This window comes from Mesoplodon mirus (genome assembly GCF_964341445.2).
Source record: "Mesoplodon mirus genome assembly, chromosome: 4".
Classification (NCBI taxonomy): Eukaryota; Metazoa; Chordata; class Mammalia; order Artiodactyla; family Ziphiidae; genus Mesoplodon; species Mesoplodon mirus.
In genome coordinates this window covers 166124803-166139535 of record NC_138979.1, presented here as the reverse complement: position 1 = coordinate 166139535, position 14733 = coordinate 166124803, and the positions used below count along the sequence as shown (strand labels likewise).

The 14733-nt window shown below is 38.5% G+C and overlaps 1 protein-coding gene across 2 annotated transcripts in view; it reads left to right on the top strand.

Annotated features, from left to right (window-relative positions):
- CEP128 (centrosomal protein 128) overlaps nucleotides 1-2819 on the top strand; it is a 442632-nt gene extending 439813 nt beyond the window's left edge. For both annotated transcript variants that reach the window (XM_082619712.1, XM_082619711.1), the window contains one exon: nucleotides 727-2819. In XM_082619712.1, the coding sequence (XP_082475838.1) occupies nucleotides 727-854 (128 nt within the window). In that variant the 3' untranslated portion in view covers nucleotides 855-2819. The remainder of the gene's footprint in view (nucleotides 1-726) is intronic.
- The last annotated feature ends 11914 nt before the right edge of the window (nucleotides 2820-14733 follow it).

Below are 14733 nucleotides of genomic sequence, written 5' to 3'. Positions count from 1 at the left end.
AATCTGATTTACCTTTTAGAAAGATAATTCTGGTGTGTGGAGAAGGAGGCAAGATGAAAACAGAAAGAGAGACAATGGTGACTTGGGCTGGGCTGATGGTAATGGAGGTGGTGTGAAGCAGAAGGACTCAGGTGAAATGGGCGGTAGAATCCTCAGAACTTACTCTTAAATTGGATGGGTGGAGCAGGCAGGCCAAAGGAAAGAAGGAACCAGGGTTTGAGAAACTGGGTGGATGAGTGTATCATTTTCTAAGATGAAGAAGAGCAAGGGATGGGCAGACATCAGAGATTATAAATCAGGTGGGAGTATTTGACATAGACATTTGGATATAGGCATCTGGAGCTCAGAAGAGAGGTAAGAGGTAGTAGAAAAACAGTAAACCTAGATTCCAGATCTAGTCTGTTTGCTTCTGTTTAAAGAGGATTCTATGAAAAGGAGGCCCTTAAGATTTCACCCTCTAAAATTCTGCATGCTTTAATATCACTATATACTGAACAAACACACATCTTCCACCCTCACTCTTCAAATCTAAAACAAACAAAATTAAATCCCACGAATATATGTTTTTAAAAATATAGTAAACTATTTTATTCCTACATCGAAGATTTGTTAGTCCATGTAAAGTTTACAGAAAACTAGATCAAATGCAGTGATTACTCACAATTTTGTCAGCCCAGGGATTCTATTCATCTAGGTTTATTTTTCTCTTTTCTCCTACCTTGCCAGCATTTATCCAAAGAACAGTTGCTCCAGATTCACCTTCAATCAAGGAAGATGCCACAAGTTTACTGATGGATGGAACAAGTCCACAGTCCAAAAAGGAGGAATACGAAAGCAAAAACAGCAAAATGTAATTAGTTGCTTTACATGAGTGTTTTATAAATAATAGCATATGTATCCTTGCCACAGTTTGGCCCAGATTATCTAGCAGACGTATCTGTAGCTTCTGACCTTCAGCATTGCCAACCATTGACTGAAATAACAGTGCAGTTGGTCTTTGTGGATGATATAAGTTAAACCAATCCAAATGATATCAGCTCGTGAATGACATGCAACTAACTTATTGGCAACTTATACCAGCAGAGAAAGAATAATGTTTTTCACCTTGCATTTTCCTTTTTCAGGTATCGTCAGTCACATTTTTCTGACCAAAATTTGGATTTATGATTGAGGTGTTTCAAAAATGACTGGCTAAAAAGGAGGAAAATGAGTACCCCCTAAGGCAGAAGTTGCCAGCACTTTAAATTCAGGGAGTGTTTATATACAATTGATTTTATTTTGATGCTTTCTCCCTCATAAATTATCATGTGTTTATAACATGTCATGGAGATATGCATATATAATATTAGGCAGTCCACTTTATAAATGCTCAGGATTGTTACATCCATCATCCCAGCAGTCTGCTACTATGTGCAGTATCTTAAAATTTTTTTCCAGTCATCCATTTTTTATAGCAATAAAGAATTTACAAATGATATTTGAATTGTAGAGCTCTAAAGAATTCATTCGTAGCACAATATATTTATTTGTCTTCTTGTGGCCAAATATCCCACTGTGATCACTCCAGTCATATCCTGGACCATTTTTGGTTTACTCTGACCAAAATCACAGCACCAAACTCCTGTGTCCATGACATTTACTTGCCAAGAGTTCTAGTATAATTTGGTACTATCTATCTGCTTTCAGCATCTTAGCCTTTCTCGACCTCAAAGTGTTTTTAAGAACCTATCCCCTTTACATGCTGATCTACCAGTGGAGAAAGACTTCTATTAAATGCTAAATAAGAGTAAACATCCAGGAACTAAATCCCACTGAGTCATAATGGAAAGATTCTGAACAGAGACAAGGACAATAAAGAGATATCTTTGTAATGTGCATTACATTTTGTGTTTGTTAACATCTAGTCGCTTTTTAGATTTCTCATATTTCATGAAGATGCTTCTTTTTCTACTCAAGATACGTTTTCCTAACTTACCACATTTGAATGTGCAGAAGAAATGGCATTCTCCATGAACTCGAACTCAGTGGTCACTACGGAAGACAGAGATATTTTATTTCAAAATTTACCAGTACAATCTACATAACCTCTAATAGTACAGTCTTGCTTTTTATCATTTATTCATTACAAAAACCTTTTACTGAGTTATTACTATAGGCCAGTCATGGTGTTAAGAAGGAAAAAAGAGACATAAATACAGGTATGCATGTCCCAAAGTTTGTTTGGCACTAGGAATTATGTGAGAAAGGAGTGATGTGTTCAGGCTGGCTGGAGAATTCTGGAGTAGACACCACTAAGCAGGTTTGATTTGTTTGTATCTAACCTTAAGACTTGGCGCCATTGATGTGCTAATGAGCACCAGACGTTTTAGTGGTAGTGGTATCACTCTATAGTAATATCTGGGGTATTGAAAAATTATGTCAGTATTTTTTCTTTGATGTTTTGACCAGTACCATAATATTGATATTTTATCTCCTTGGATTTAAATGACTAACTGGGAAGGAAATAAGGGAGAAAATTAACAGGTTTTATTTAAATCCTACAGATAATGGTTAGATAGCTTTTCACTTAATGTGTTAGGAGGAACTTCATGTGGTCCATTCTTTTTAATAGAAACTGATCTAAAGCATTATTAGCACATCTGTGGTCATGAAAAAAAAAATTACATCAGGCCAGTTAGTCCTGAAAAGCGAAGGTAATTCAGATTGTGTACTTGGCAAATCCTGGAAAACATGTTAGCCGATGATTTTATAACAGGGATCTTATGAAAGACCTTTTTTAATCTAAAAAAAATAAAGCATTATATCATATTATTGAAGGCCGCATACTGTGGTTGGATGAATAGAGGTGTCTGACTTTAAGTATGGAACACACAAGAACTTCAAAGGCAAAGTTAGCTTTTTGTGAGCAACAATTCTGTCAAAATTCCTTGGCCCTCTGTTTATATGGAATTAAATCCAAGGACCTGCCTCCTCTGAGGATTTTTCCTATCTCTTGCAGTCACCATAAGCTTGAGTTGGAAATTAAAAGGAATGCTAAAGAAACACTAATAGCTTGATTTGTACATTTCAAAGCCAGCAACTGTTTTTCCTTTACTCACCCCTTTGGCAAGATAATGTTTGATATCAGCCCCATTGAGTGGTTGGTCAGCCATATTGCTTGTAGCACTAGGACACTGGAAGGGATAAACCTTATTCTTGAAATGATCGTGGTCCAAGACTTAATTTGAAGATTGACCTTTTTGGTTTAATAATTTTGATTCTTCTGGCCATCTTTCTCCCTAAACATACTAAACTTCCATTGAAGTTACTGAAGGCCACAGCGGGGGAGAAACACAGCTGGGAGAAATCTGGCTTGATGTTTTTCCCATTGGCTAAGGTCATTATTATTTCCTTGACTAATGTCTGATTTGAAGGCTGGAAACCAGTTGGTTATATAACATCTTATGCTGTTTCCCAGAATCATGAATTTTCCTTCTTGTTATAGTTTACATATTTTTACTAATAAAGAGATAAAATCTATAGCTTAACATAATAGTGCACATGAGGCATTTGGATTTAAAGGTTATGTGGATAAAAAATGCCTACCTACTTTGCTAAGAAAACAAGCCTATTTTTCTTCATTCTCCTCCTTTCAACTGTGGTAAATGCATGAGGCTCAAGTCAGAGGTATGTAAAGCATACTTAGAATCACAGTGTTTATTACATTTTCTCTAATCTGTATTGAATCTTACAGTTAAAAAATAATTGTTTTACGTGGGACTAAATTCTTACATATAATTAGGTGGTATATTTACTTAGCAAACCGTAATTTAGGAAAGGGTAAATATCTCAAATTGTTTTACTCAGTATTTGTAGTATAAGCCCAGCTACACATCATATGGTGGCCAACAATGTGAATTATCATTGAGGAAGTTATTCCTTTTCCAAGATTCTTATACCCCTCCTCAAACAAACTGTCCCAGTATTTTCTCTCAATTTAAAACAAAACAGAAAATTTGTGATTTTCATGGCCTTCAAATGAGGAAGCTGTCCTCACGAAAGCGTCTGGTTTTCTTGTATCAAAACTAAACCATGGAGTTTCCCTGGTGGCGCAGTGGTTGAGAGTCCAACTGCCGATGCAGGGGACGCGGGTTCGTGCCCTGGTCTGGGAAGATCCCACATGCCGCGGAGTGGCTAGGCCCGTGAGCCATGGCCGCTGAGCCTGCGCGTCCGGAGTCTGTGCTCCGTAACGGGAGAAGCCACAACAGTGAGAGGCCCTTGTACCGCAGGAAAAAAAAAAAAAAAAAAAAAAAAAACTAAACCATGAACCTTAAGCTGGAAAGTAAATTTGGGAAAGTTTGTATTTAAAGGCATTTCATGCTCTGAAGTATGATATAAAAATAGTTACATCTTTCAACTTTAAGTTCTAAGATGTTTAGCAGTAAAAACGTATCAGCTTATTCCTATTTGAAAAAGGAAATTTAAACCATGAAAGATTCCGTCTAGTTTCATTTCCATACAAAACACGACACATCTAGGTTGAGGCTAGGAGAAATGCTTACATCTAGGAGCAGAACTTTAGATTCCAAGCCCCCAAACAAATTTCAGAGAAGTCTCCCTTGCTTTTGATTAATAACAAAGTAAACGAATCTGCTCTGCTCTGGTAAAACCAGCTGAACCTTTAAGTTTTAACCTCATCTGTCCCCATCTTAGCCTCTCCTCCTCTATCCTCTGCCCACGTCCTACCCAAATCCAAACCCAACCCAAGTCACTCTGAGTGTTTTACCAAGTCAGCCCTTACTGTTGACCTCTGGTGTCTGATACCTCAAACACCTACAGTGAAGCGGCTGGGTGACTGGGGTTTGTAGCACCTTCATGTCTTTCAGAGCCAGCCAATTAAGAAAGGGATTTGAATGTCATGTGTCCTTGACTACTCTCGTGGTTGAAAGCCCAAGAATACTTCTGTGGCTAGTTATCTTTTCTTCCATAACACAGCTTGACTCTGACGTGGTCCAAAGCCATGAGACAGCTGTGGATGTGAACTTCCCACGTTTCTCTCTGCAGGAGTATATTGGATTTCTAAACATAGCAGCATGTTAGATCCCTTTCAGGAGAATAGTAAAGCAACATATAATCTGACGACCTCCACCTTTCAAAACCTTATGCTTTTGAGCATATGGGTGGGAATCTGGGAAAAAAATACTGCTATAGTCAAAATACAGCCATACATTTATCACCTGTAATTCTAACAACTTGCTATGTTTTAAGACATTGACATTGCATAATTGCCATTCCCTGGAATGAATGCTCTGTTTTTCTCAAACTGGCAGATGCTGGACGTTCATGCCCAGACTGTCTTCTATCCTCTCTCCATAGATCCTCACGACTTGACACCCTCTCATTTTTTATTCTTTGGTAAAGCATTTTGACTGGCATTATTTACATAAAAACAAAAATTACTATTTATCCTTAAATACAGGAGCTCTGTGTCATCTTAGCTGTATACTCGACTGGAAATAAAAGATCAGAATACTAGCTTGAAGCAGTATTTTTTTAAACAAAAGTAGTGGATATTAAACTACCAACAGTTCAGATGTTCTAATTTAAGAGAAAATATCTTATTCTGAGGGAAAATAGGATAATATTATATGATCATTTGTCACTAATTGACAGTCTCCTTTAAATCCTGACTTAATGTTTTCTTAAAATCATACCTTTCTTTTTTAAGTGTTACGAATCCTCCAGAGTCAGTCCCCAGCAAGGGTCCTTCGGCCCAGTGTTGATCAAGCCAATAGAACAAGACCAAGTTTGGTTCAGAAGCAAAGACAAGCCTTATTCTTTGATCAGAGAATGGAGAGGCGAGAGCTCTAGAGCACGCGATCTCCCGATTGGCCGTGGGCCGGCCTGCTTTATAGGGATCTTGGCAGAGGGGAAGGAGATGGAGTTGTTGCAAGGCAGGTGCAGCTGCGCTGCTCAGGTGCTGGGCGCAGAGTCTCTGCACACGGCCTGCATCCGCCATCTTGAATCGCAGTGTCGTGAGCAGAGGTTTTGCACACAGTCCGCCTAGCTGAGGTGCTGGGGTCAGCGTTTCTCACGGGGAGCTGTGGTCTGAAACGCCGGGCCTCTGCGAGCGGCACCCTGTGGGCAAGTGGAACCAGACTACGCACCACGGGGAAAAAGGTTAGACTTTTTTACCCGGATTCTATTTTTATTTCCTGGGAATTGTTTATGGGCTTCTCCTGTGACAACAGGACAACATCTAGTGTTTTAAGTATCAGGTTTTCCATCAAATTAATTTCCTTTTTCCTTACAAATGTTTCAGTTTAGAGTCAGGTGGATTTCTGAATCATTTGAAGCCACGGACAGTTCAACTGGCTTTTTTGTTGTTGTTGTGGTACGCGGGCCTCCCACCGCCGCGGCCTCTCCCCCACGGAGCACAGGCTCCGGACGCGCAGGCCCAGCGGCCATGGCTCACGGGCCCACTGCTCTGCGGCACGCGGGACCCTCCCGGACCTGGGCACGAACCCACGCACCCCGCATTGGCAGGCAGACTCCCAACCACTGCGCCGCCAGGGAAGCCCTCAACTGGCTTTTAAAAGAAAAAACTTGGCCAGTAGTGTGAAAATTTGTACTTCAGGATAGTGCACCTCTCTTTTTTTTTTTTAACTAAAAAAATCAGTTTTATTCACAGTGTCCCATAAAAAGTTATCAAACTTTAAAGAAAGGCTAAATCCACGTTATATTCTTTGACACATGAGGCAGCCTCTCTTTGTTCTTGACATGCTATATTTCAATTGGAAATTTTTTTCCCTCCCACTGTCTCTCATTTCTTTCCCCGGGATCCATAGTCATTTCCTCAAGGGTCTTTGGAAGGAGCTTTATGTCCTTGACTTGGGCAAGCCTGTGGACTGGAGTCATGCTCGCTTGTCCTGTGCATGCCTTTCAAGACATCAGGATAATGACACCATAAAGAGCTAGTGAGATTAACACATGAAACACTTACGTTTTTTTCTAATGATGTGGGCTGGTCTGTTAACCAGGTATGAAAGGCTTCTCTTGGTAAAACAAGATTGTTTCTCTTCATCCTTGTGTGATGATGCACAACTATATTTTAAAGCAGTATTTATATGTATTTCATATATCAGAACCTATTTCTATCACTTTTTTTAACCTTAAAGCCAAAAGAGCAATTCCCAAAATGTGCGTCATGTTGCACATAGGATTTAAAATCTAAATGTCTAGTATATCCCCTTTACAAGACATTTTTTTCCTTTTCAGCTCTTGAAGCCAGCTATTATCAGATCATACTGCGTAACTCTAATTCAGTGTTATCCCTAGGGTAGTGGTAATGCTAGTTTAGATTTTGTTTATCCATTATTGCTGAGCACTTGGTGGAATAAGGAAATGAAGAATGGCAGGAGTTCTGTAAAATGATATGAACACGGAAGCTGTGTTGTCATCAACAACATACATTTTAAACTGTTTACTTGAAAGAAAAAACTGCGGTAGCGCTCCATTCTTTATCTGATGCAGGGTCCTGGAAAGCAGCATTGTGAGAAGTCCTGTTGAACTTGATGTGCACTATGAAGTCCTATTTCTGATGAAAGTTACACTATTCCTTAATGTTCTTTATGGACTGCTTGCTGGCAGTTTGCATCAGCATGCAAAGTGGCCTTATTTCAGATATTTTTCGGTCTCAGTGCCCTGTGCTTGTCTGTCATTTTGGATTTTCATTTTATTTATGCTGTCAGTAAGCCCACCCTGAGTGAAGATATAGGTGTGATTTATGGCTTAGCATCACCCTGAACCTCGAGCTGTCAGTTACCAGAAGTCAAGCAGCCATGGCAGCAAAGCCATCTAACATGGTGGCTTTGGGGAGGTCAGGCAGTTAAAGAAGTTTGGAGAAGCCTAGAAACTCTTGCCTCTTTTTCTTCTTTTCCCTCCAAGCTGAATAAAAGAGAAGCATCAGTTCTAATAAGGAACTTCCTGCCCAGAGTCACTGGCAGAGCAGCCTCCTCCCAACAGCTGCAAACTTGAGAGACCTCATGCTGCTGGCCAAGGTTCATTCTGTGCTTTGACTGAGACCACAGCCAGTAAAGCCAGTGTGTACCGTGGAAAGAGTTTCCTACTTTTTCCATTGGAGAAGGCTTTTGTGAGGTTAGTTTGACTGTTCCAAATTAACGGTAGTGGTCATTGCTCATTTTTTAATTTTAACTGCATGTAAACCTTCTGATTAGATTCCATTGAGGACAAATCATAGTTTTCTGTGAGGAAGATACATATCCTTTTATTCGGTATTCCTTAAAGCACTGGTTTTCAAAGTGTGGTCCCCAGACCTGCAGCACCGGCGCCCCAACAGCTCCTGGGAGCTTGTTAGAACTACAGATTCTCTGACCATCTCCAGACCTAGGGATTCAGAAACCCTGGGGATGGGGCCAGCAGTCTGTGCTCTAACAAGTCTTCTAGGTGATTCTGGTGAATGCTGAAGTTCAAGAGCCATGCCTTAAAGGTTCATTTGATTATAGCCTTCTCTGAGTTTTAGTCTCTATCCCAAAACCAAAAACAAAAAAAATTATTTTCCAGGTGTTGTGCAAGGGTTATTTGGTTTCTAATAATATATATTCTCCCAGGTATCCAAACTATGACTCCAGGCCTGAGGGTCACCCAGGTTAAGGACATAAAGCATCTTCTAAAGATGCTTGATTTACTATTAGAGGTCACTTCTCCACCTGCTTCTCCTAGCAGGCTTCTATTAACCAGAACCCTTCAACCATTCACCAAGATTGTTATGAAGGCATCCAGTTAAATCAGGACCTACAGGTGTAGCTCTCCTCTCTGGTTTGAAGTGCAAGCTAGTATTTGATTATCAAAAGGGTGTGAACTTCGTCAGGGCTGAATTTTTATCCTGTTTCCTTCCCTCCGAGGAACTTGGGAGCAACCCGATTTGGGGCATTGGTTCTGCAGGATCATTTCACGTGGGATTTCAGTTTTTACTGTCTGTGACAGTGGCTCACAGTCATCCACTGTGTTTCAGAGTAACATTTCCAGCCTCTGACATTGTCATCTTAAGAAAGATTTTGATTTAATGACTGTTGAACACTTAAGTCTCTTCCAACTTTTCCTCACTGTCTACAGCTGAGATCAGGGATTTATTATGTCATTCCATCTCGTTGTCCTCTGATAATTAATGGCCATATATAATTTGTCTTGGCCTTTTACCCTACATCTTGTACCCTCCATTATGTATCACTGATAATTTGAACTGTTTGAAATTAAGTTGCTTCCTCTTCCCCTTATTTACTTAGGAACGGACTAAATCAAAAGCTATTCTGAATTTTCCAATTCTCATGTATCTTAACTAAATCTTTTCAGGAACTTCTTTCAGTTTCTGAACACTTGATTTAAATATTACACTATGCCATACATCAAAGAAAGTGTGTCTTTTGGAAGAGTGCTTGTTTCTTGAGCAACTACACTGTGACAGGCCCCTTCAGAGTCTTTGCTAAGGACCCCCCGCCACCTCCAGCTAGCCAACTGCAGCAATGAAAGTACTGAAATGTACAGGTCTTGCATAAATAACAAAACCAAGTAAGTTGACCAAATAGCATAACCCCTCAACTGTGTTTAAAATGTCTTCAGTTATTTTATGGTTTGAAATTTGTACCAAGTGGTTATATAGATAATTTTTTAGAAAAACAGACTGAATATACAGATGCATTTTATTACACCTGCTGCTATATGCCTTGGAAAATCTTCCACTGTTGAATGGGGACTGTGCCAACCACATACTTAGGTTCATAAGTTACTCAGGACTAGTGGCCTTCCACCCAAGGAAGCATCATTTCCATTAATTCAATCGTCTATCCATGTCTACATTGTTATTAATTAGTGTGAATCTATCATGTCTTGTTTAATTGGCTAAAAATAAGGTCTTCTGTACGTATTACCAATCTTAACCTTGTAATTGTAAAGAATTTAAGTATAATTCCTTCGCTTAGTGCACTGATAAAGTTGATTGGCTGGACGTGTATGTTTAAATATGCTCATACTTCTTAATTCCTGCTTACCAATTAGAATAGTTATACACAGTTTGAAATGGATACAACTAGACTTGCATACTAAACTAGACTTGCATGTGCTAACCTTTCATGCCCATTTTGCTGATTATTGCTCTTAGAAAAGAGAACGAAACTGAACTTTTGAAAAGTAAGCAAAAAGTTATATATATTCAGATAGTATCAAATAATACAGGAAGACAGTATGTAAAAACCCTTACATTACCCTTGATAATCTTTTGAGTGTAAACACTAAAGGGGAAGGGACAGTTTGGACACAGCCATACAACCCCAAAATGATTCTTCTAGTTTTAATATTTTGCTTCTGGGCAACATTTACTTTCCAGAAACAAGGATATTGTGTATATGTGAAAATTTATTATTTGCTGGGCACTACATGAAGCTTTCATTCAAATTGTTAGAATTGTTACTGAAGGCAGGCTGAGCTTCTCGTAGACAGATCTCATGTGAGAACAATCCATTTCTGGAGCCACAGAGATCCAGATGTCCAACTGAACAGCTGCCATCCTCTGCTGTAACCTCGAGATCACTGCTTTTGAGTTGTGACCATGTGTTACGCATTTCTTATCCTGACGCCCATGATTGAGGTCAGATGTTCTCTACCCTTAATTTTGCCCTTTGGGACTCTTTATATTTCTCAGTGGGATGTATGGTCACAGACACTGGTACCACAGAGCAGCTAAAGAAAAAACTTTCCCATGTGATGTTCATGCAAGTAGATGTTCAGGCTAAATTTTCATTACCCTTAAAAATTTAGTGTTTATTGCTCTTCTCAGAGAGTGATTATAAGTGAACTGGAAACAAAGTAGGCATCTAAAGAAGAAAAACTTAAAATCTTCTGGTGTCTTATAACTCAGGTGTTATATCTTGAAAACATGGTTGTGTAAGGAATCTTCTTTGTCCTTCCACATGTGCAGACAACACATTTGAAACCTACAAACTTTCCTAATATGATACATGCTCATCAAAGTGACAAGCACCAGACTGAGATCCATATTTATTTTGGTACTGGCCTCAACACCATAACTTTATACAAATGTTTGATCAATTTTACAAAAGTAATACTGTTACCAACAGAATTACTTACCTTTTGCTGGTAGCATCATGGGAGCTAATTCCCAAGTTACCCGTAACTTGTGTGAAGAGACATTTATTAATATTTGAAATCCAGGTAGGACTTGGGAAGGTCAGACCAAAGTAAATCATCACCAGTTTAATATTTGTAGTGCATTTTTGTAATTATGAGCCAAAGGTCTGGCATATAGAAAAATGTGTGTAATAGGAACCAAGAGTTAGGTTTCTATTATAGTTTTGATATCATCATAGATTGAACATCTTCTTAACTCTTTCAGTCATTATTGTATTGAGAATCAGAATCTTTGGAAGCTATGTAGAAAATTGCTGAATGCAATCAGTGGTACCTAGAAAGCATCTTTAATTGATATATGTATATATGCTCTAAATATAATTACTATATTTCTAAATTACAAGATGCTTCACTAGACAGTAAGCTCTTTAAATGAAGGCATCGTGTTTTATCTAGCACAGTGGATGGCATATTTTCAGTCTTGCGAATGCATTTGATAACTGAACTAACCACACCTACGCTGTCAACCATCCTTCCCTACTACAGTGAGCAAATGGTGTTTATTAACTGATCTTGATAGCCAGATTTGCAGTCTTTCAGCACTTAACAAACCAGTAACCTGATTGTATTCATGAAAATTCAAATCATAGTGTTCTTGGAATTTCCACTTAATGGTTTAAATTATGCCTTCAGTGCCATGATGGCAGGAAAACCACACCAATCAGATAACACCCTTACGTCGCCAATATTAATAACTAATTTACTGGGCATGAAATGTGCTGAATTTTCCATAACGGATATCCGTTAAGTATCTGTGTTATCATTGCATGCACCATCTCTTGTGTTTCTATAAGTGTATAACTGAGGCCTGAGTATGTGTTGCCATGATATTTGTGGATTTTTGTAGAGATTCCTATCATCATCACATAGTTTGCTGGAACTTTTCCACTGGATGAATAATGTAGAACAAAATCCTTGAGATTGTAACGTCAGTCCCTTAAATCCCAAGTTAATTTTGCTGTACGGTACTTTAGGGAAAGTGGAGAGACCCATGTGATGAATTAAGATCAATTGCTCCATGATTGTTGACTTCTCAATATCATCTGCAGGAAGATGCTTCACCCTTTTCACAATAAGGCATGTAAATCTTTGCTAGGCCTTATAGGCCTGCCCATATCCAGCGAATTTGTGGCTAATTGTGGTTTCGTTGCTTATTCAGCCCACCAGCATTCCTTTATTTCAGGATGTTTGGCTTGAGAAACTCACTTAGTTCATATGACAACTGCTTGTCAGTTAACAATTTATTTGCTGACCTGGCTAAGTGTCTGCCATAAAAATCACTTAGAATTGTGTACTTCCATCCTTCTTTGTCTTTACCTTTAGTACTTCCTTTCTCTCCACATTGCTATTGCAATCCAAAACCCTTTCTACCAAAGTAATGTTTTGCATATTTTGAAGTTTAGGTCAAAAGTTTGATCTTCCCAAGATCTGGCATCTTTAGCTTTCTTCTTATGTTTGTAATAATGCACTATTGCTGAAGCAATGGATAATGTGCTTTTCATCTGTCTTTTATAACCTGCGTTAATAAAGCTTGGCCCCATGATAGAACTGTGTACTGTGACATAATTAGATAGTGCAGTTTTTTTCAGTATGGCTACCATCACATAGCCTGATGGTTGCCAGCCTAAGAGACAGTACATGCACATGTAAAACTTTGGACTTTACATTACTGATAATATTATAAGAAAGTGCATATCATGCTGCATGGTTCGGGGCAACACAAGCATTGGAATAGTCAAGATCTGTGTCCTTCCTTCACCTCTGTAGGAGGATATAAATAGTAGCTGACATAACCTCAATGACGTTTGTCCTGAAGTCGTTTAATATACTGAACATAGGAGAAGGTACCGCCAATTAATCAATGACTACCAAAAGCCCAGCACTGTAATGAGTGCTCTGAAATATACAAGAAAAGTAGAACTCCTGCTGTTATAACTCTTTGACGTTCAGTAAACATTTGATGAATGAATGCAGTACAGCAACAACAACAAAAAATTAAAGATCTTTTTAATTCCTCTCTGTATAAAGAAGAGCAATACTTTCCCTTAAAGGGCTCTTCTACCCAGACAATATTTAATTTTTCTTCTTGTTTGATAAAATACAACAATCTCAGAGTTTTAGTCAGTTTTTAAAAAGAAGGTTCTAGATCATAGAAGCTTATTTTCACTAGAGAATATTATTATTATTTATTATATCTTCCCAAAGAATTTTAAGAATCACTCTAATATTCTTTTAAGGTTTAAATGCTAAAGTAGGAGTTGGGGTATTTAAAATGAACTAGAATTTACATGCATCTAAATGGATGGATTTAAAACCATGGTGTCCCAGTTGGCTATCCTGCATGCTGCAAGGGGAGGAGTGTTGGGTCCAGAAGAATCCTGGCTACTTCAGCCACTAATCACCTGTGTGACATTGAGCCCGCCATTTCACCTCTTATGTCTCATAGGTGTTAACGGAGGAGGTTGGACTAAATGGTCTTCTGGGTCGCTTTCTATATCTGATGGTCTGTGAGTCTACTGTTGAAATACACAGTGGCATTCATTCTTCACTGGATTAAAACTGAACAGTGTGTAGTCTGAATCTCTACCTTGAAGCTAATTCTGACAGATACCAAACCATATTTGGATTATAAACAAACCTTGTCAATGATCTCTTCAATAATGACATTTTCATAAAACCATTTTACTTGCACAGTCTGCCTTCCTCCTTTTTCCATGTTATGTTTGGTTTTAAAATGGTGTAGGATTAGAATCCTACCTCTACCACTGACTTACTAGCTGGGGTAAGTGTGATTTGGGGTAGTTAACATTTCTGAGCTCATTTATCTCATCTGCACAGTGGAACTAGTTGTGTCTCCTTCAGAAGAACTGTTTGGAGACTTATGTGTAATGGCACATGAAAAATGCCAGGCTCAGAACATGGCACACATTGGTTCTCCATAAAAGTTTCTATCTTTTCTTTAACATCTAGGCCTGATCCCCTTAATCTGTAAAATTCTCCAGTGAGCTCAGATTCTTGTTTCCTTTTACTAAACAGCAACAGATCACTCAAACTATACAACAATCAGAGATGAAACTATTTGGATTCTAAAATTAGCATATTTATTCTGTTAGATTGTATAAATTCATCAAATATTTCTTGAGTGCCAACTCTGTGCTGAAATACTTTCCGTAGTTTAACTCATTTACTCCTAACAAAAGCCTATGAGGTTGGTATTTATCATTTTCATTCAAAAATATATCTCACATGAGGAAATTGAGGCACAGAGAGGTTGAATAACTTATTCAAGATCATACATTCATAAGTATGGAGCCCACATTTGAATGCATGTATTTTGTCACTCGGCCACATTTGCAAAGAGCCATTTTAATGATTTTTATTTTAAAATGCAAAATTCAGATGTTTAAAATGCAGAAAAATGAATGGCATTAAGGAGTTTCTTTTTTTCCAGCAAGTATTTTTTTTTTTTTTTTCTTTTCGGTATGCGGGCCTCTCACTGTTGTGGCCTCTCCCATTGCGGAGCACAGGCTC